Source organism: Octopus sinensis, linkage group LG1 (assembly GCF_006345805.1).
Source record: "Octopus sinensis linkage group LG1, ASM634580v1, whole genome shotgun sequence".
Classification (NCBI taxonomy): domain Eukaryota; kingdom Metazoa; phylum Mollusca; class Cephalopoda; order Octopoda; family Octopodidae; genus Octopus; species Octopus sinensis.
The window spans coordinates 102518534-102538620 of record NC_042997.1 but is presented as its reverse complement, the minus strand read 5'-3'; the positions used below and the strand labels follow the sequence as shown (position 1 = coordinate 102538620).

Here is a 20087-nt window from a genome sequence, read left to right as displayed (position 1 = left end):
CCCTATCCTAGACAAATGCTGCTAAGAACTTTGTTTGTCTTTACATTCTAAGTTCAAATTCTGCCAAGGCTGACTTTGCCTTTCATCCTTTCATAGTCAATAAAATAAGTACCAGTCAAGTACTGGGGTCGATAAAATGACTTTCTCCTCACCTCAAAAAACTGCTGGCCCTGTGCCAAAATTTGAAACTATTATTATACGTTAATGGGGGGTGGAGGACTGGCATAAATGTTAGATTGTCACATAAAATAACTTGCAGTAGTTGCAGGGGCATAGCTAGAGTGTGTGCTATATTGGGCAGCTTTTGAGTGTGCGTTTCTCACCACCCCCATTCCAGGCCCCCTATATTTGTCCACCACCACCACCACTGGTTGACAACCGGTACTGGTTTGTTTATGACCCTGTAACTTAGCTGTTCAGCAAAAGAATCTGATAGTGCTGGACTTAAAAAGGAAAAGTACTGGGGTTGATTTATTTGACTAAAACCCTTGAAACAGTGCCCCCAGCATGGCCACAGTCCAATGACTGAAACAAGTAAAAGAAAATAAAAGAAGAAACTTTATGATTTCATCAGTAAATAAATATTTTTGGCCATTTACTTTATCTATGACTTCTTCTCAATCCTTCTAAATTTAAGTCTAAGACAAAGAAAAACAAGAAAAAAAATACCAACAAATGATTAACAAAACAAAGTGAGCAATGCTTGATGATAATTTATTCACAATACTTATACAAAATAAATTAATAACATTCTGAGGTAAATGTTGAAATTAGACTATACACTACATAAATATTCATATAAATACACAATAAATACAAACTGCTATACTTTATATACTAGGTAAAATTATTTACTTATCACTATCACAGTTAGAAACATTGTTTTCTTCATCACTATCACAACAAGTAACAATGTTTTTATTACATGATATCCCATGCAAAAGCTGGTACATCATTGAATTTTCATTCTGTGCTGCCATATACAATGTCTCCATATCTTCTTCCATTTGTCTATAAAAACAAAGAGAAAAGTTTCAAAATGGAACTTTTAAAATACATGGATATTTGAAATTACAAAAATTATCAGATTGTTAGTGGCCAGAATGGTTATAACTCTAAGCTCTACCTTCATGGCCAAGACATTTAATTGAAGTTGACTCACAGAACCTAATCATAGAGATTGTCACAAGTTGCAATTTACCATTATAAGCAGTAGGAACCTTAGATAATTCATAAGTGGTTTGTAATTTATAGTGTGGTTGTGTGGTTGGGAGTTTATTTCCCTACCACTGTGTTCAATCCGGGTTTAGTTGTATTGTGTTGCACCTTAGTTAAATGTCTTTTACTATAACGCCAGGCTGACCAAAGCATTGTGAGTAGATTTGCAGGCAGAAAATGAAAGAAGCTTGTTGTGTGTGTGTAAAATATGCATGTGTTTATGTCTCTTTATTTTGACATCATATATGTGGGGATGAGGTGGACCAGAAGGAAAGGGTCAGTGATGTCAATGGCTGAAGAGCCCTACCACAAGAGAAAGAGTGAGTGAGAACATGGGTGGAAGTAGGACCAGTTTGGGCCTCTTTGACCTCGGGTAGTGGGAGTAGATGTGCAAGCTAGAAAGGGAATTAGTCGTAAGTTCTAGCAATAGATCAGATAGGTGGGGCATATCTCAGCTTTAACCTAGCTGGACAGTCAACACTGAGAAGTAGGTGAATTGCATTTTGTTCCTCATATTACAGTTCCCCATATTACAATGTGATCAGCTATAAATAAGTGTCACTGTCATAGAATCAGTGTCATTCATTTTCAATCTTCTGCATAAACATGTCTGGCCAAAATATTACCTTGCTTTGAAACAGGTGAGGGTTGGTGACAAGGTAAGGCATTCAGCTGTAGAAAATTTGCCTCGAATAAACTCCATCCAACCCATGCAAGCATGGAAAATTGGACATTAAACAACAATTATGGTATATGTAAAACTCAAATCTTACCAGATCTTCATAAGTAAGTGGGGGCTAACACACTGACTATAGTAATTAAAAAGTGTTTGAGTATTTTAAATTATTCTGTAGCATGTCAGGAAAGCTATTTTTGTTGTTATGTAATAGCCAATCAGGGATGGGTGCATAAGAATACTAGAGACAGTTCTCTGCCCATGAAGTGAAGTGGGAGTTTTTTTAATCAGTTACCAGATAGACATTGCTTCTTCATCATGGAATGGCTCTTGACTTGTCACATCATGAACAGCCTATTTCATTTATGCTAACTTTACTCTGTGAAATTCTGGATGACATCAGCCTCATAATGAACAGTATATTTTTGTTTAAGCTGGTTCCATTCCTATTAGCTTATAATGCACTAAGCACCATTGTCTGCTTTGGCATGGTCTCTATGGCTGGATGCCCTTTCTAATGCCAACCACTTTACAGAGTGTACTAGATGCTTTTTATGAGGCTCTGACACTAACAAACACAACAGGGTTCCTGTAGTTTCTGACTACCAAATTCATTCACATACCATTTATTAGTCTGGGATTATAGTTGAAGACATTTACTGAAAGTACCAGGCAACAGGACTGTTGTTAACTACACAGCCATGCCTGTAGCTGTTATATATAAGAACATAATTTTTTCTAAATAGCCAAAACGCCATGCAAATAACATCAGTAGAATCTCATCCAACACAATATTTATATAGTAATTAATAGCAATGCAACACTTCAGTGGTCAGAATAATCTCAAGTCTTTGTTCTTGTGCCTTATTAAACATAGTAGAATTACATTAATACAAATGTACTAAGCTTAAGTAACCACAGAAAGATATAAACTTTACATGGGAAGTAATGATGGAATATATGAAAAGTGCAGTTTATTGTCTCAGAAGATACAGCCTGTTCAGTCCTTGTTAAATTATCCTCAACACCTACATGCATCTACAACATCATCTTAAAAATACAATCTCTCCTACACTATAGTTCAATAACTATAAAGGGCATACTGTGATGTATACCATCTAGAATAAGCTCTGAAGGGAAATGACTGATATACTCTTGATTGAACACATCTAGTTCATCTCCACTGTGAGCACATGCCAGGGCAGCAGACATTGATATGAATAGTGGAGGTAATATGATATCCCTGGTCTATCATGCAGCACAATAAACCATAGCATGTCAGATTGCACAGTGGAATTGTTAAACAAATGAAGATATAGAAGCTGGTTCTGTGGGCCAGATTACCATCTAACTACAAGCCAGAAATGAATTTGTCAACAACAACAAAAAGGTATATTCATTAAGAGAATATAAATTTACTAAAAATCATGCAACAAATTTTATGACAAATATACAAAAATACATTTATTGCTATCACTTACTGTTTATCAGCCTCAGACATCTGTAATAAATTATTTTTATGCCTCAAGTCAGAATACAACTTCATAATTTGCTTTTGAAACTCTTCCTGCAAATTGTTTACAATTTTATGTTTTGTCTCCCGCCTTTAAAACAGAAATCAAATATTTAATAACAAACATATTCAAACAATTTTAAATAAATTTCTTGCAAAAATAATGCATATATGAACTATTATTTTACATTTGATAAATCATTTCCCCTACAACTTATCTTCCTAACATTCATCCCTCACAAAACTCATCTTTTTAACATCCTTCACTCCTCCCATGCCCCCCACTCACTGCATTCCCCTCTAACCACATCTCTATCCATCTACCACTCTCCTTTCAAACTCTCACAAACTTACTTTCCTATCCTCACTTTGTCCAATCCCCTGTGCCTATTTCTTTACTACCCACAAGGGGCTAAACACAGAGAGGACAAACAAGGACAGACAAACGGATTAAGTCGATTATATCGACCCCAGTGCATAACTGGTTCTTATTTAATCGACCCCGAAAGGATGAAAGGCAAAGTCGACCTCGGCGGAATTTGAACTCAGAACATAGCAACAGACGAAATACGGCTAAGCATTTCGCCCGGCGTGCTAACATTTCTGCCAGCTCGCCCTGTACCACTTCTCTTATATTCACCTTCCAGTAACTCAAGAGTATACCCAGGTACAGCTTCATCACTATCTTCTCTCTTTTCCAGCTGGAGTAGCCATGTATTATCTCCTCTACAGCAAAACACCAGTTTTTGTCCCTCTGTCTTACTTTAATCTCTCATCATACGGTATAAAGCCACCTCCCACAATAATCACACATCTAACTCTAATAAGAATACAATAAATTCCAATACATACTTACTCTTCAGAAAGTTTTTTCTTGTAAACCTGAAAGACATGAATAAAGATTTCAGTTTGTGACTGGAGAAAACAAACCAATATTGGATTGTAAGTTTTTTTTTCCCTAAACTTACTTATACAAAGCTGAAAGAGACAGATTATAAATAACTGAGAGAGGTATCTAGCCAGGTACCTCCATGTTCTAAATGTTCTAAATTTAAATCCTATCAGAGTACAATTTGACTTTTGTTTTAAAGAGATCAATGAAATAAATACTAAAAGCAAAGAAGGAATGTGTTGTATTGTTATATTTCTCTTAGAACTATGCTTTCTAACATCTAAATTTATTTAGATGTAAATACTAATATTATACCCTTTTGCTGCCATAAATATACAGTATACAGTAAATATACTGTAAAACACAATACATCGTGTAACAAATTAAAATTATTTTTTTTTGTGTCCTTGGTCAGTAAGTGTTATTTTTCATTTACTTCTATCTAGAAATCAAAGGAAATTACTATTCTCTTCAACTTTGCTTTTGTGACCTGCACATCAATGTTTTGAAACTGACCTATTTACCATTACATTTCCGACAGATTCGGCACTGTGTTGCTGAAGCAGAAATATTCTTTTCTACTCTAGGTACAAGGCCTGAAATTTGGGAGGAGGGGGGGCCAGTTGATTAGATCGATCCCAGTACACAACTAGTACTTAATTCATCGACCCTAAAAGGATAAAAGGTAAAGTCAACCTTGGCAAAATTTGAACTCAGAATGTAAAGACAGACAAAATACTGCTAAGCATTTTATCTGGAATGCTAACGTTTCTGCTAGCTCACCGCAGAAATATTGCTATAGCAAATATTCTGCTCGACACCACAAATTTACCTGTCAGTTGCTTGACCTTAACCACTTGAGCATGACAATATGTGCATCACTGATGATGAGCAGGGGTAGTGGGGGAGCATCATAGCCATATCACCATTATTTTTCCTCATTTCCTGGCTCCACTTGATGATCACTTCCACCTTCTCTTTAAAATGTGTGTAGTCATGTAGCTCTTCTACAGCAAGAAACCTGTCCTGTTCTGGCCCCATCTCTCTTACCATAACCTCTCTCTCTCATCTCCTAATGTAAAGCCACCCACTTTCTATCGTAGCCCCACTTAGTCAAAGGAAATCTTAGTCTTGCAAGCTTCATGGTCATTAGTGATAATGCCACAGAAAAACCACCCAAAACACTCTACTAAGTGGTTGGCATTGGAGTCATCCAACTGTGGAAACCATGCCCAAGTAGACCAGTTGGATCTTGGTAAACTACCCAACCCATAACACTATGGAAGATGGACATTAAATGATGATGGTGATCATGATCATGATCATGAGGAGGAGGAAGAGGGAGGGGAAGATGATGATGATGATAGCAGTGATGATAATGGTAGTGTGACAACGATGATATTGATGATGACAACAATGACGATGATGATGGTGGTTGTAGTGGTGACAATGATGACAGTGACGATGGCAATGATAATGATGATAATGATGATGATGATGATGAAGCACCCTTGGATATTAATAACAAACCTTCATGGTGGCCTTCAGATTTTTCTGTTTCTCTTCTCTCAGACTGGTTTTATCAATCAGTTTTAAAACAATATCTTCATTGGCTTTCAACTGAAAGTGTTAATATATTTCAACAGTAGCTATTAATAATCCAAACTCATAAAAAGAATTTAGGTAATTAAAATTACAACATTAACACACACACACACACACAATTTTTGGACATATACAATAACTAAGAGCAAAAGTGTGATCTACTACACATGTGAATTATCTTTAGATATTGTATCCTTGTATATTATTTTACTTTCAAATGCAGAGGAATTGTTGGAACTTTTCGAGGATCATTTCAGTTTGAATGGCAGTTTTTTCTAGCAGTGTCATATGAAATTGTCACCCATAATTATGACCCTAGTATCGATCTATTGCATTTCAATCTGTTTTAGGGTTAGGGTTAGTTAGGGTCAGGCTTATGGGTTGGGGGAAGGGTATCTTTTTTTCTTCACAAATGTAAATAAACCCAATCTGTTTCTTAAACGAGGGACATATTCATACAGCACAAAATGTTTTTTAACTCAATAGACGTCATTGATTGGTTGAAATTGCAGAAATTGAAGAAAAAAAACAACAAATATCTTACAAACTATAGAATTTTCTCAATAAAGCCAAGAGAAAAAGATGTTTTATAAACACATTCTACCAGTATACAAAGTTTAAAATTTTTTAGTTACCTAGAAATTATGTTAAAAACTGCCGTTCAAACCGAAAAGATCCCTTCTTGAATAAACTAGGCTGTCAAGTTTATGAAAACAAGTGAAAAATCATAATTATTGGAGTGAAATACTTTTGGACAAATCCATTAATGTTTTTTTTTTTTGTCTGTAAAATTTGCTTCAATAAACCTACAACTATCTCCATGATCATGTAAAAACAACAGAAATAACACAATTTCCCTGATGAGTTGAAACACAATGTTTATCTATTTGGTATTAATCAGGAGTCCAGCAAACAGCATGTGGCACTGTCAACTGAACTAAAGGCCAGATAAAATCCATTAAAATCAATCATGTGTAACATACATATAATGTTGGTGTATACATATCCATTTTATCCAATATTCAAAAATAAAAATGGAGAAAGAAGAACAAAGAAAACAAAACAGAATAGCTACTGTAATTAAGAACTGAAATATTTGAATGTCTTTCCAAATTTATCGAAATATCTTATAAAGTTCCCATTAAAATTCAATAAAATTAATTAAGAAGTAATTATATAATACATTTCTTCAAGGCAAAGATCACATTTAGAATTATCAATATTGTATGATGGTGAATAACTAATAATGGACCACTTTAAATCATACTTAATGTTACTATCTTTTAAATTCCAAATGCATTCACTAGGATTTGTAGAATTACTTTTTCTTCTACACTTGAATGAATGAGAATGATTATAAAATCTAGATTTCCAAATTGTAGCAGATGAACTACTGTAATAATACTTATATCCCCTGGTATTACCTCACACCAATAGACTATATTCCTCTTTAAACACATATACATATACTCATACCAGTATGGAGAGCAGATGTTAAATTATGATATATATATATATATATATATATATATAAAACATATATGATGCATGTGTGTGAGGAGCTTTCCTGTCATGTAGACAACAAATGAAGACTTTGCAATTTCTTGCACCCCAAATTCAGGGAGAAAAGTTTTTAGCACAATAAAGCATGTAAAATAGGCCTAACTTCACATATAGGATCCAGGGTGAATTTTTGGAGACATATTTGGAGGCAAAATTGCTTCTTTATCCCAACAGATACAGTACTTATTGCCGTGTTGTCTTGCCTACCATAAAGCTTTTTGAAAGCACATATTGTAGAATGTGAAGATAATCTAGCAAAGGAATTTCACGTAAAGTAAAAAATATAATAGCCAATCACAAATGTCTCTATGCTTTGAGATATAAAAAGTGAAAAGCATCAATGGATTAATTTTTGTGATACTATATTGTTTTGTTTTTTAACCCTTTAGTGTTCAGATTATTCTATCAAACATATTGCTAATTGATTCCCATTGATTTGAATTAATCATGCATTATCTCATATCTTCAAGATCTTGATGGTGTAATTACTTAATGTAGAATAACATTGTAGGGTAGGTGTGAGAGCCTGGATCTGGTCAGTTTGAACATAAAACAGATTAACTATTTTGGCCGGATATGGCCAGTTTAAATACTAAAGGGTTAAGTTGACTTTTACTGTTATAACATATATTCCAGATACAATGAATATGACAGACAGACATACAGACAGATATTGAAATGGAGAAAACTTAAATAGTGTGGTAATTACTTTCTTCAGTTGGTCTTGAGACAGTTGTTCTCGGTTATGAGAAATTTGTACAATGTGTAAAAGTTTCTGATTTTGAGCAGCATATTTCCTAATAAAACATATTTGATATTTGTTAAAAAGATTTTAAAAACATCAATACAAGGAACATTCATTTTAATTTGACTCAAAAATTTCAGCTTGTGTTTCAAAATAAAGATAGTTTAAGAATGAAAAGCAAGGAAAACGAATGCAAAAAAAAAAAAAATTAAAAGGCAATGAAAAAATTTAAAAAGTAAGAAAATGACAGAAAAAAAATTGAAGAAAGGATATTAATCTCCAGAAGAGATGGGAAAACTGCAGCCTTATGATTGTGTGCTGCCCTTTGAAGGGCTAAATACGGTATTTAAAAGAAATAATATTTGAGAGGGAAAATTTTTCTTGTTATATAATTTTATTTAAAGCTTTTCTCAATAAAATTTGAATGTTAGAAATACCTATTTATATTTCTTTATTTATACTTGCAATTGCTTGCTTAAAGTAGCTACAACTCTGTTTAAAATATAGAAATCCAGAACTGCTTTGGAAAAGAAAAATAAATAAAATGTTACATTAAAAATGCTTATTCCAAAACTGCTGTTTTCATTTTTTAGATTTTGTTCAGAGTTTTATGAATAACTATATTTTATAAAATAAAAGGTTTAATAGTATATATATATATATATATATATATATATATATATTTACCTAAATGCAGCCTTGTCAGGATAGTTACTTTCAATGCTGGACTTTCAACATAAAAAAGCTCTCCACTTCTAGTACAGAGTATTTGGAGATTGGATTAACACAATTAAAAATGAAATCAGGCTCTAAACTTCTTACCTGTTTGAAGCTTTCAGATCTTTTATTTTACTGTGCATGCGCTCAATTTTATCTTTACAATGAACTTGTAATTCTTGAAACCTATCTATTTTCTGATGTGCTTCCTATAGAACAAAAACAATAAATATATATGTAAAAGTAAAAAAAAAAGAGCAAAAAATGAAAGCAGTTAAAATGCAATATTTAAGATGAATTACTTTAAATATATTTAAGGAATACTTCAGCATTTGTTAAATATATTTAAGTATATTTAATGAATACTACAGTGAATTGAATCAAACATTCTTAATTCCTTTGCTACCATTATAAGTCAATTTCAGAGACATACGAAGTCAGTCCAGTATTGGCAGGGATATTTGTACAGAAACCACAGTACAATACTGATTTGACTTTCAGTTTGTGTTAATATGTACAGTAACTTTCTTTTCTGAATCTTCATGCTGCTTTCAATAAGTGAAACTTCAACAAGTAACAGTGTAACATGATTTTTGTCCTTGGGTAACAACTGTTATTTTCTGTTTGCTTATCCCTAGAAAGTGTGGAAAATGGCTAAAATTTTCTTCAAGCTTTGCTTTTGTTACATTTACTCAAACCCCAAAGAATCCTTCTCAACACATGGCTAATAATGTTCCCCCACTACTCCTGATCATCATCAGAGATGCACATATTGTCAGCCACTAAGGGACATGCTCAAGTGGTTAAGGTCAAGTGACCGATAAGCAAATTTGTAGTATTGAGCAGAATATTTCTTGTCTGAAATGTAATGGAAAATAGGTCAGTTTCAAAACATTGATGTGCAGGTCACAGAAGCAAAGCTTGAAGAGAATAGTAATTTCCTTTGATTTCTAGACAGAAGCAAATAGGAAATAATACTGCCCAAGACACAAAAAAAATTTTAATTTTGTTACATAATGTAATGGTGCATATCTTTTCACATACCAACACAAGTTCTGTCATTCCTGATTTCAATAATTTACATTGATTAAAACTTTTTAATGATCTGTCTGATTTTTAGCTGCTATACCATTACTTTTTAGTAAGAACTCCTGCCATTGCATGAACTATTGTAAAAGCAATTCTTTAACTTAGTCATTTGTGTAGGCTTTTATATTGGTAGTAAAACATGAAGAATGTAGTGTCATTCCATATCTCTCTTCACATATTTAATTTTCTGCACATTATTTGAAACCTTTGAGCAAAACTTTTGTCACCTTAAGCAATTTGCCATTTAACTTAGATGGAAGCATGGCTATGTGGTTAAAAATTTTGTCTTCAGCCCATGGGGTTTTAGGTTCAATCCCACTACATAGTATTTTCAGCAAGTGTATCCTACTACAGCCTTGAGCTAACTAAAGCCTTGTCAGTGAATTTGGTAAGTGGAAACTAAAACTCTGTTGTGTGTATATGTGTGTGTATGTGAAAATGCTTGTGTCTTTTAGCCAATGGTGTAATCCAGAAATTCAAATTTGTTAAGAAATATTTATTAATTATCTTTTTTAATCTATCTTGAGATACATTACAATAAGGTACCAAGCTCAATACTCACCTCCAATTTAGCAGTTAATTCTGCTTTTTCTTTTATATGCTTTTCAATAGATCCATCGATATCTCTAATAAAGTGAAAAAATGAAAATAACATGTCTTCAATTATTACTCAATTAAATTAGTACTATATGGTAAAGTGTAATGATTTAATGGAATTTTAGAAACCATTTTCTTCTAACTATACACTTCCAAATAGACATTATTTCATAGATATTTAATCTCTCACATGTAATAAAGGCATGAAGAAATTAAGTACATAATGAAATGAAAAATTTTACCAATAGAAGGAGTTTGGGTTTTTGACAACACTATCATCAATACTATCATGTGATTGAACATGCTCAGAATTAACCTTCTTTTGTATAAAGGTTGTAGCTAGATAATCATTCTCAGTTACCCATTCTGCAGACACAGTAGGAAACTTAATTTTCTATGTTTCCCAGAAGAATGTTTTGTGAGAATGATGTTCAAACCATTTTGGTGAACAGCATCTTTCAATTTCAAAAACTTAATAGAACTTAACAATGGAATAATATCAATTCTTGCTAAGTCCCAAGTCAGACGTGAGTAAATGTATGGTCAACTATCTGTTCCAGACTTAACCATTTTTACCCTTTTATCTAACTAGGACTTCATTATCAAATGTCTCTTTTCTGTTTTAATACAAAATGGTATGGTTTTAAGGGAATTTTGTTACTAGTTCTTGCAAGTTAAGTGGCAGCACAGACTTTCTCATATTAATTCATTTTGATTAGTTGTTCTTTCAAGATTGTAGATGATAATGAAAATTGGCAATCAATTGATTCAGTGAAAAAGAGTGCTGATTAGAAGTATATATTTTAGTTTGTGGAGATTACCTTCTTCTAATTGAGTTACTTGCCATCTAATCAGGCAACAACTTGGTTTTAATTGTACCAACAAAAAGTTTAATCAGAAAGATGATGGTATTTCAGAGACACAAACGTGTTTCAAGCTATCTTTTATACTTACATATATTTTACCACAAATATAACGCTACTTTTTGACTAGATCAGTGCACTAGGTAAACAACCCTTATAGATATTGTGTTGAAAAATAATGAAAGAAGAAGAAAACAAAAGCAATTTTGGTAGGCTAATAATTACAGTGAAGCTGCATGGTCTAGTGGTTAGGGTGTTGCATTCATAATCATAAGATAGTGGTTTTGATTCCCAAATTGGGAGATGTGTTGTGTTCTTGAGCAAAACACTTTAAGTTACATTGCTCCAGTCCACTCAGCTGTAAAATGAGTTCCAGCAATAGCTGGGAATTAACCCTGTGATAGACCAGCATCCCATTCAGCAGGGAATGCTGTAATCTCAGCCACTTGGTATTCCATGGACACCAGGTTTAACATTGACCTTATGAGTCCTAAGGTTCATGAAGAAAGAAAAAAAATTATAATTATGAGGGGAAATGTAGAATAGCATCATAATTCAATATATGATAGTGTATACATCAAGTACTACTAGAAGAGAGTATTACAACAAAGCTCACCACAAGTAAAAGGTATCAAGGTAATCAAGTTATAAGAGAAATTGGGTGAATGTTAGAATTAGTAAAGGTTGGCCAGGAATTGCAGTAAAGGTGGTGGTTGAAGAGGTAAAGTAAAGTTACATTTTCAAGTCATGCCAATTCATTAAGGCTGGTCCCAGTTCCCAAAGCATATAAATTCCACAGCTGGACAGGATACCAGTCCATCACAGGATTACTCCTTTTTGCCAGCCGAGTGGACTGGAGCAACATGAAGTGAAGTGCTTTGCTCTAGAACACAATGCGTTGCCCAGTCCAGGAACCAAATCCATAATTTTATGATCATGGGTCTAACATCCTAACCCCTAAGCCATGCAGCTCCACTCCCCACCCTGCTTTTACAAGTTTCTTCAGAAAACTACTAAAATTTCTCCAGTTTTAGGATTAAGCCATTTATATTTCCTCTCATTTTACTTTTTTATAAAAGAAGTAGCAATAATTTTTATGGCTTTTTACTTACTTTTGTAATTTTTCTAAACTATGCTGGTGTTCCACAAATTGAATCTTGGTATTATCTTTCGATTTCATTTGATCTAAATTATATTTCAAGTCACATGTTTTGGCCTTTTCTTCTTTGAGTCCCAGCTCTAACTTGGTTACAAACTCATTTTTCAGTTTTAGCTGTTCATTCAACTCATGTACTACATTTTTATTAAGAATTTAGGAAGAAAATTAAAACATCTTAGAACATCATCACAATAAATAAGGTATAATAGTGAAGCAATTTGAATAGCAAAACAAAGAGAAACAGTTATTCGTTCTCAAGTTTTATTTTTTTATGTCACAGCTTTGACAACAACCTTCATCCTATCCCTTCTTAACTCTCTTAATAGCTGTATTTATTCTGTATTTACATGACAAACTGAACTATGAGTAAAAATTGTTCACAGGAGATCTATGTCAGTGATTAAGTCACAACTAAGCAATGAAAATTTTGACACCTCAAGAAAAAAAAGAAAAGTTAATCTAATAATTTTTGTATGTTTTTAGATAATTAAAAAGGCTCTTCTGTGATGTAGATTATTCAATTTCAACACTTTGTCTCATATCAAGTCACTTTCTAAACAAGGACAACTCTGAAGTATGAAAAATATGTTGCTGATAGACACATTATACAGTAATTTGAACATATAAAATTATTTAATTATAAGTCTCCTCTTGATATACACTTTAATCATAAATATAATGACAGTATATACTATCACTGAATCACATAGATGACATAACATGAATGATTATTCACATACGTGTGTGTGTGTGTGTGTGTGTGTAAGTGTGTGTGCATGTGTGTATATATATATATATATATATATATATATATATATATGAAACAATCAGTACTTAACATATCAAGATGATTCAAGTCAGGAACTGAGACTTGTGTCACTGACTTAGTAACTACAAGATTTATTCATAAATTTACTATTTATAGTAAATTGATAGTAATTCTAAAAATTTAAATACCTACTGTATTTCATTAAAAAAATTCTTTACATTTTTGTTTTATTTTCCATTTACCATATAATTATTTGACATGCTTTATAGGCACAGGCATGGCTGTGGTGTTCAGAAGCTTGCTTTACAGCCATATGGTTTCACGTTCAGTTCCAATGCACAGAACCTTGGAGAATATCTTCTGTTATAACCCTGGGGCAACTAATGTCTTGTGTGTGAATTTACGACTACTAGTCATCTAATTTCAATTGGTAACACTATGAGGTTCCAGGACTCCATAGTGTTTTCAAGTAGCTTAAGTGAGTTGATGAATCGCCAGTTCTATCACCTAGCAGTAATTCACTGACTGGATTAGTTGATCCTAAATTGACTGTTGACTGAAGAGGCTCTTCCAAGCAGACTGTGTCATGTAGATTCACCAAAAGAAGATGATTCATTGAATGAAGACCAATACACCAAACTTCACATCTGCTATGCAGCTCTCAGGCTCGGGTATTTTTCGTCATTAAGATTAACTTCTCTATCAATGTGAATTTAGTAGACCAAAACATGATGGAAGTCTATTGTATATTTGTGTGAGTGAGTGTGTGTGTGTGTGTGTTCTTTGTGTTTGTCCCCTGCCCACTACTTGACAACTGGTGTTGGCTTGTTCACATCTCCAAAACTTAGCAGTTTGGCAAAAGAGACCAATAGAATAAATACTAGACATAAGAAAAGTAAATAGTGGGATCAGTCTGATCAGTTAAACCCTTTAAGGTGGTGCCCCTACATGGTTGCAATCCAGTGACTGAAACAAAGAAAAGAATAAGAGCATGCATTTTTAATGTTTAAACTTTTATCTCTCTCTCACTTAATATTCATCTCAGATTTTGGCACAAGGTGAGCAAGTTCAAGGGTGGGGTTAAGTCAGTTACATCAACCCCAATGTTCAACTGGTCATTATTTATTAACCCCAAAAGGGATGAAAGGCAAAGTCAATCTTGGCAGAATTTGAAGAAAGAATGTAAAGATGAACAAAATGCCACTGGGCATTTTGTCTGGAAGGCTAACAACTCTGTCAGCTCAATGCCTTTCCTCTATCTTATATTGATACAAATAAATATATATTTTGCAGACTAACAGCAAATGCCTCGCTCCCTCAATATTTATTATAAAAAACCACTAATGTGAACAAATTTGAACATGTAAAAGTGAATCATAATTACATTCATGAGAAAATTTGGTGGAAGTATTGTTCGTATTCAGTCTTTCATTCTTTAATTGTTCGAGTAAAATGTGATTTTCTTCTTTGATCAAATCAAGCTGCTGTTCAGCTAATGATCTGTAAAGATATTTTACATAGTTATAAAATGTTAACATCTTGAAATCTTCAGAGAGAACCAATTCAAAAAATTATGCATTTTATTAAACTACTAAGAACAAAATGAATGAATGAATGAACAAATGAATGAATGTGTCTTTAATATTTCAATGCTTAGTAGCCCCCTAGTACATAATCCTCGACAATATATTTCCAGCTGTTTACCATTTAAAGTGAAAAATATTTTGCTGTAAACTAGTTTAAGATTTTTTAAACTCCCCTATACATTAGTTATACTATAATAACAATGAATGAAGTAACACATTAATTGTATAATTACAAAGTGATCTTTAAAAAAATATTATATGAGGGGGTGCTGAAAAGTTCCTGGCTTTGGGCAAAAGAAAATACAGGAGGATCAGTTAATTATGAATTTACTCAACATATTCTCCTCTCAGATTCACACACTTATTGCAGCAATCCTTCAGTTTTTCTAAGCCTTGTAAGAGAAATCAGAAGGTTGGGCCTCCAACCACACCTTTTGCAAGACCCTTAAAGCCAGGAACTTTTCAGCATCCGAACCCATATAATTCTTTAAAGAAAATAACATCTCTTTTCACATCAAATTAAATTTTCAGTTTTAGTTTTGGATGACTAAATGATTAAAGAAACCTTTCAAAAACTTTGCTGCTTCCAGATGTCAATTTATCTAGCTTCTCATGTAATAAATCGCTCTCACCAACTAATTCTTTGCATCTCTTTGATAAATGTTCAATTTCTTCCTAAAAGACATAATAATAATAAGAAGAAGATTAAGAATAAGAATGATGATGATGATGATGTATGGTTAATATTGTCAATGATAGATAAAGAATACACTATAACAGTGTTATAACAATACAAAATGGAAACAGCAGCAGTAAAAAACATATAATGAACCAACAATCAATATTTCCAACACACTAACTCAAATTGTAAACTGTAAATGGACTTCAAAGACCAAACTACAAGCTGCCGACTACATCAGACTGTTACTGTTTATATGTAGTGGTCCCGTCTATTCTCATCAGAGAGTGTCGTACTCTTGCACAAGAGCTCCCCTTTTGAGATTTCGAGTTCTAAAGGAATAAAGAAATTTTATTTATTATTATTATTTTTTAGTATCTTTTTCACTTGGGCCTTATCTCAAGGTATTCAGTCTGCTTCCGTTTTCTTGTGCTGGTTCTATGGGACTCTGTTGCTTTCAGTGCTGGGACATTGAATACATAAAAAAATATTTCCATAGGAATTTCTGTCCATTCTTCGATATGTCTCTTCTTTAGCTGATTTATGTGTCTCATGTTCCCAGCATGGTCCTTTAATTAGATACATCATACTTCCTATTTTGTTGGTTACAAGGCCATCCTCCCAGCCTTGTTTACCATTTCTGTAGGTTTTAAAATCCACTTTGAAATATTTTGTTGCATTTTTTGTATTTACTTTACATCCCTTTTTCTCTGGCAATAACTTATCAAAAATCGATTTTATTCTTCTCATGGACATCAACTCTGTAGGTGACTTTCCTAAATTTGTACTTGGATTGGGGGTTACACTATATATATATCCTTAGGAATTTTGTTAGTGCTTCATCTTAACTTAATTCATTCCTAGCTTTTCTTAACACTCTTTTGAACATGTCCATGAATTTTTCTACCTGCCCATTTGACTTCAGGTGGTAGAGTGGAGTGAAAATATGCTTTATTACATGCATCTTACAGAAGTTCTTGAATTCATACCCAGAGAATTGCATTCCATTATCAGAAACTAATGTGTCTGGAACACCGTTTCATGCAAACAATTCATATAGGAACTTTATAATTGTCTTAGAAGTTGGTCAATTGGCCACTTTGTACAGCTATCTACCATGATTAGATAGTAATCACTGTTCACCGGTCTGGCATAGTCGATATGTAACCTAGACCATGGGTTCTCAGTCTTTGACCACAATTGATTTTTTACAGACAGGGTTTTGGCTGCAAGCACGCAACCGTGACAAGTTCTCACCAAATTTTCCATACACCAGTCCATAGTTGGCCAATAGACATAGCTCCTCATCAGAGCTTTCATTCAGGATATTCCCAGGTTTCTGCTGTGGAATCGCTGCAATATACGTTTTTGTAATGTAGTCAATACTACAACTCTTTGCGCATACATCAGAATATTGTCACATATTGAGAGACTACTTGAATTTGTATTTTTATTCTGCTTATTTTTTAAAGCTTCTTTCATTTTTGTAATATACTCATCACCTACAAATTTCAATTTTATATCCTATGCAGTCATTGGCAGTTCTTGGATAACATTAGTCATAATAATTTTTATTTCATTTTCTGCTAGCATTGCAGCCATCATGGTGTCTTCTGGTGGTTCTGTATTTTTGGGAATTAATCTCGATAGACAGTCTGCACAACCAGTTTTTTTCAATGGAATATACTACATTTTGAAATTGTAATTTAGTAATATTATACCCCAACATTGTAGTTGGTTTGCTGTATGGGTAGGTAACCCTTTCTTTGATCCATAAATTGATACCAATGGTCGATGATCTGTGTGTAACAGAAAACTTCTACCATGTAGAAAATTGTGAAATTTTTTCATCACAAAGATAATTGATAGGGTTTCTTTTTCTATCTGACTATAGTTTTTCTCTTTAATTCCACAGACGATTTATTTTTAATAGGACAACCATTTATGTTTTTGCAGTAGAGACTTATGGGGAGGTGCCATAAGTCAAATAGCTCCAACCAGTCTGTACCAAACATATTTATTATGTTCTCCACAATGAATATTTTTGCTTCATGTGTTTCTCCTCGAAATGTGATGTCTGTATACAATTCACTCATGAAATGTAATTTATCACCTGTCAAGCCACACGCAATTTTCGCTGTTTTATGTAACATCCGTTTCTTTGTTTTTTCTCCATGTGTCCGCATTTATGATTGAAATATTACTACCTGTTTTCAACCGTAGTTTAATATTTACACTATTTATTTTTATGCATACAAATTTTCTTGTTTTTGTGTTGCATTCACTTTCCGCTGAAAGTACCTTAGAGCTTTTTGTGTTTGACCCTTGTAAACTTCATCCACTGTGCAAGCTCTTGTGACCAAGTTATGATAATTATAGCATTTTTAGTTTTTAAATGGACATTTTTTTCTGAAGTGTAGGCCTCCACATCTGTAACATGGATTGGGGCCTGGCACTCTTTTTTGGTTATACTTTCCAGGACGACATATCTGTATTTTTGTGGAATCTTTCTCTTGAATTTTTTCACATCATGCTTCAGGTTTACTATTGTTTGACATTCATCTGCAATGGTCTGTAGAATTAAGTCTTGGTTCGCTTGCTCTATTTTTGAGAGAATCTTTGCCTGAATTTCTCTATCTTCGGTTGCCATAAGGCCTTGTATGAAGATAAGGGATTTAAAGATATCCTGAGTAAGTTCCTGAAGTTTCAAGTTTTCACACATACAGTTGACTACTCCAGCATATATAACAAAGTCATCATCATCATGTTTGCTTAAGTTCCAACACTCCATTCAAGTGTTAAATGATGAACTTTTGTCACAAAAGATCTTTGATAGTAATTCAATAGTTTCTTGGAAACTAATCTCACTTGACTTTTTGAGCAATATAAAGTTACAGTAGCAGTCATGCTTGGCCAGAGCTACCTTGTGTAGTAATAGCCTCACTTTCTCCTCATCCAACCATGACTAGCAATCTTTGTTAAAATTTTCCTCCTACCTTCGATAGTACACAGGAAATGTAATACCCTCCTCTGAATTATAAGTGAATTCAGAAATTGAGTTTACCGAAGTTTTGAACTTCCTTGACTGTATCTCAATTAACTGTTGTTATTGTTGCAATATTTGCTTCTGCAACTTCTGTAGTTGTTCCTGTTGCTTCTCTTGAAGCTTCATTACTACAGCTAATAGGTTCTCCATAATATAACAAATTGTGTGTCATACTAATTTGTATGACACACAAATTGTCAAACAAATTTGGATGATGCACAAATTGTCAAATAACCTACATGAACTTCAAAAAATCCTTGTCGCCAGATGTTATATCTTTACACCTCCAATATTATAGTATGGTTGATGTTGTCAACGATAGTTAAAGAATACACTGTAAGAGTGTTATAAAAATAAAAAATGGGAACAGTGGCAGTAACAAACACGTAATGAACCAACAATCTTTTATGAACCAATAAGCAATATTTCCAACACACTAACTTGAACCATAAACTGTACCCGGACATCGAAAACCAAACTACAAACAGTCAACTACATCAGACTGCTACTATTTATATGTAGTGGGCCGGTCTATTCTCATCAGAGGGTGTCATACTCTCATACAACACGCTCTGAAGGAGTGGACATAATGACAGGAGAATTTCATCAGATTTATTCAAAACTTTTTGCCATTAACATAATTTATTTCTTTATTTTATTGCATATACATGTTGAGCTAAACCCTTGTAGTCTGCCTGGAATTTAATAATTAAATTCCCTTAACTATGAAGATAGACTGGTGCTTAGCTTGTAACTTAGTTGCTTGAGGCTGCTACATATTTTCTAAAATATAAATTTTCTAAAAATATAAAGTAATGTTTGCTATAGAATAAATCATATAATATCACAGGCAATATCATCTTCAAAATTGATACTTATCTAAAAATTTACTTTGTATGTTGCAATATTCTTTTCTTGTTGATTTGTTTGTTTTTCATATTCAAATATTAAAGGTGACAAGTATTTGGTACTAATCTGAAAAGGAAGAAAATAATTACCAATCAATATTTGAAATAAGATGATAAACATCTAATACTGGCCAGTCTATGCAATGCTTTTATCACTATTTCATTCTAGACAGTTCTATATATAGAAAATAACTTGATTTTAATTAGAAAAGTATGCTAGCTTTCATGGCATTTAGTCTTCAAATACAGTTTTTATTTCTACCTTAACTGCAACTGTTTGATTTTAACAGCATAGAGAAATCAAACAAGCTCAAAATTGAAACAATTTCAGAAACTCTAATCATATCTTTTAATTCAGGTATAGAATAACAGTAAAAAAGAATCATTATTATTCTACTATAAACTTAAGATGTCTTGAGACAGTCATTATGCAAATAGTAATCACATGCACTGGTTCAATTT

General features: G+C 33.1%; 1 protein-coding gene across 3 annotated transcripts in view; it reads right to left on the bottom strand.

Annotated features, from left to right (window-relative positions):
* Positions 1 to 700: 700 nt before the first annotated feature.
* The window catches only part of LOC115219283 (centrosomal protein of 89 kDa-like), a 41068-nt gene continuing 21681 nt past the window's right edge, over positions 701 to 20087 (bottom strand). For all 3 annotated transcript variants that reach the window (XM_036503423.1, XM_036503425.1, XM_029789448.2), the window contains 11 exons: positions 19609 to 19692; positions 15558 to 15667; positions 14791 to 14906; positions 12591 to 12771; positions 10581 to 10644; positions 9035 to 9138; positions 8177 to 8264; positions 5830 to 5919; positions 4264 to 4289; positions 3376 to 3498; positions 701 to 1011 (listed from right to left, as the gene is read on the bottom strand). In XM_036503423.1, the coding sequence (XP_036359316.1) occupies positions 852 to 1011; positions 3376 to 3498; positions 4264 to 4289; positions 5830 to 5919; positions 8177 to 8264; positions 9035 to 9138; positions 10581 to 10644; positions 12591 to 12771; positions 14791 to 14906; positions 15558 to 15667; positions 19609 to 19692 (1146 nt within the window). In that variant the 3' untranslated portion in view covers positions 701 to 851. The remainder of the gene's footprint in view (positions 1012 to 3375; positions 3499 to 4263; positions 4290 to 5829; positions 5920 to 8176; positions 8265 to 9034; positions 9139 to 10580; positions 10645 to 12590; positions 12772 to 14790; positions 14907 to 15557; positions 15668 to 19608; positions 19693 to 20087) is intronic.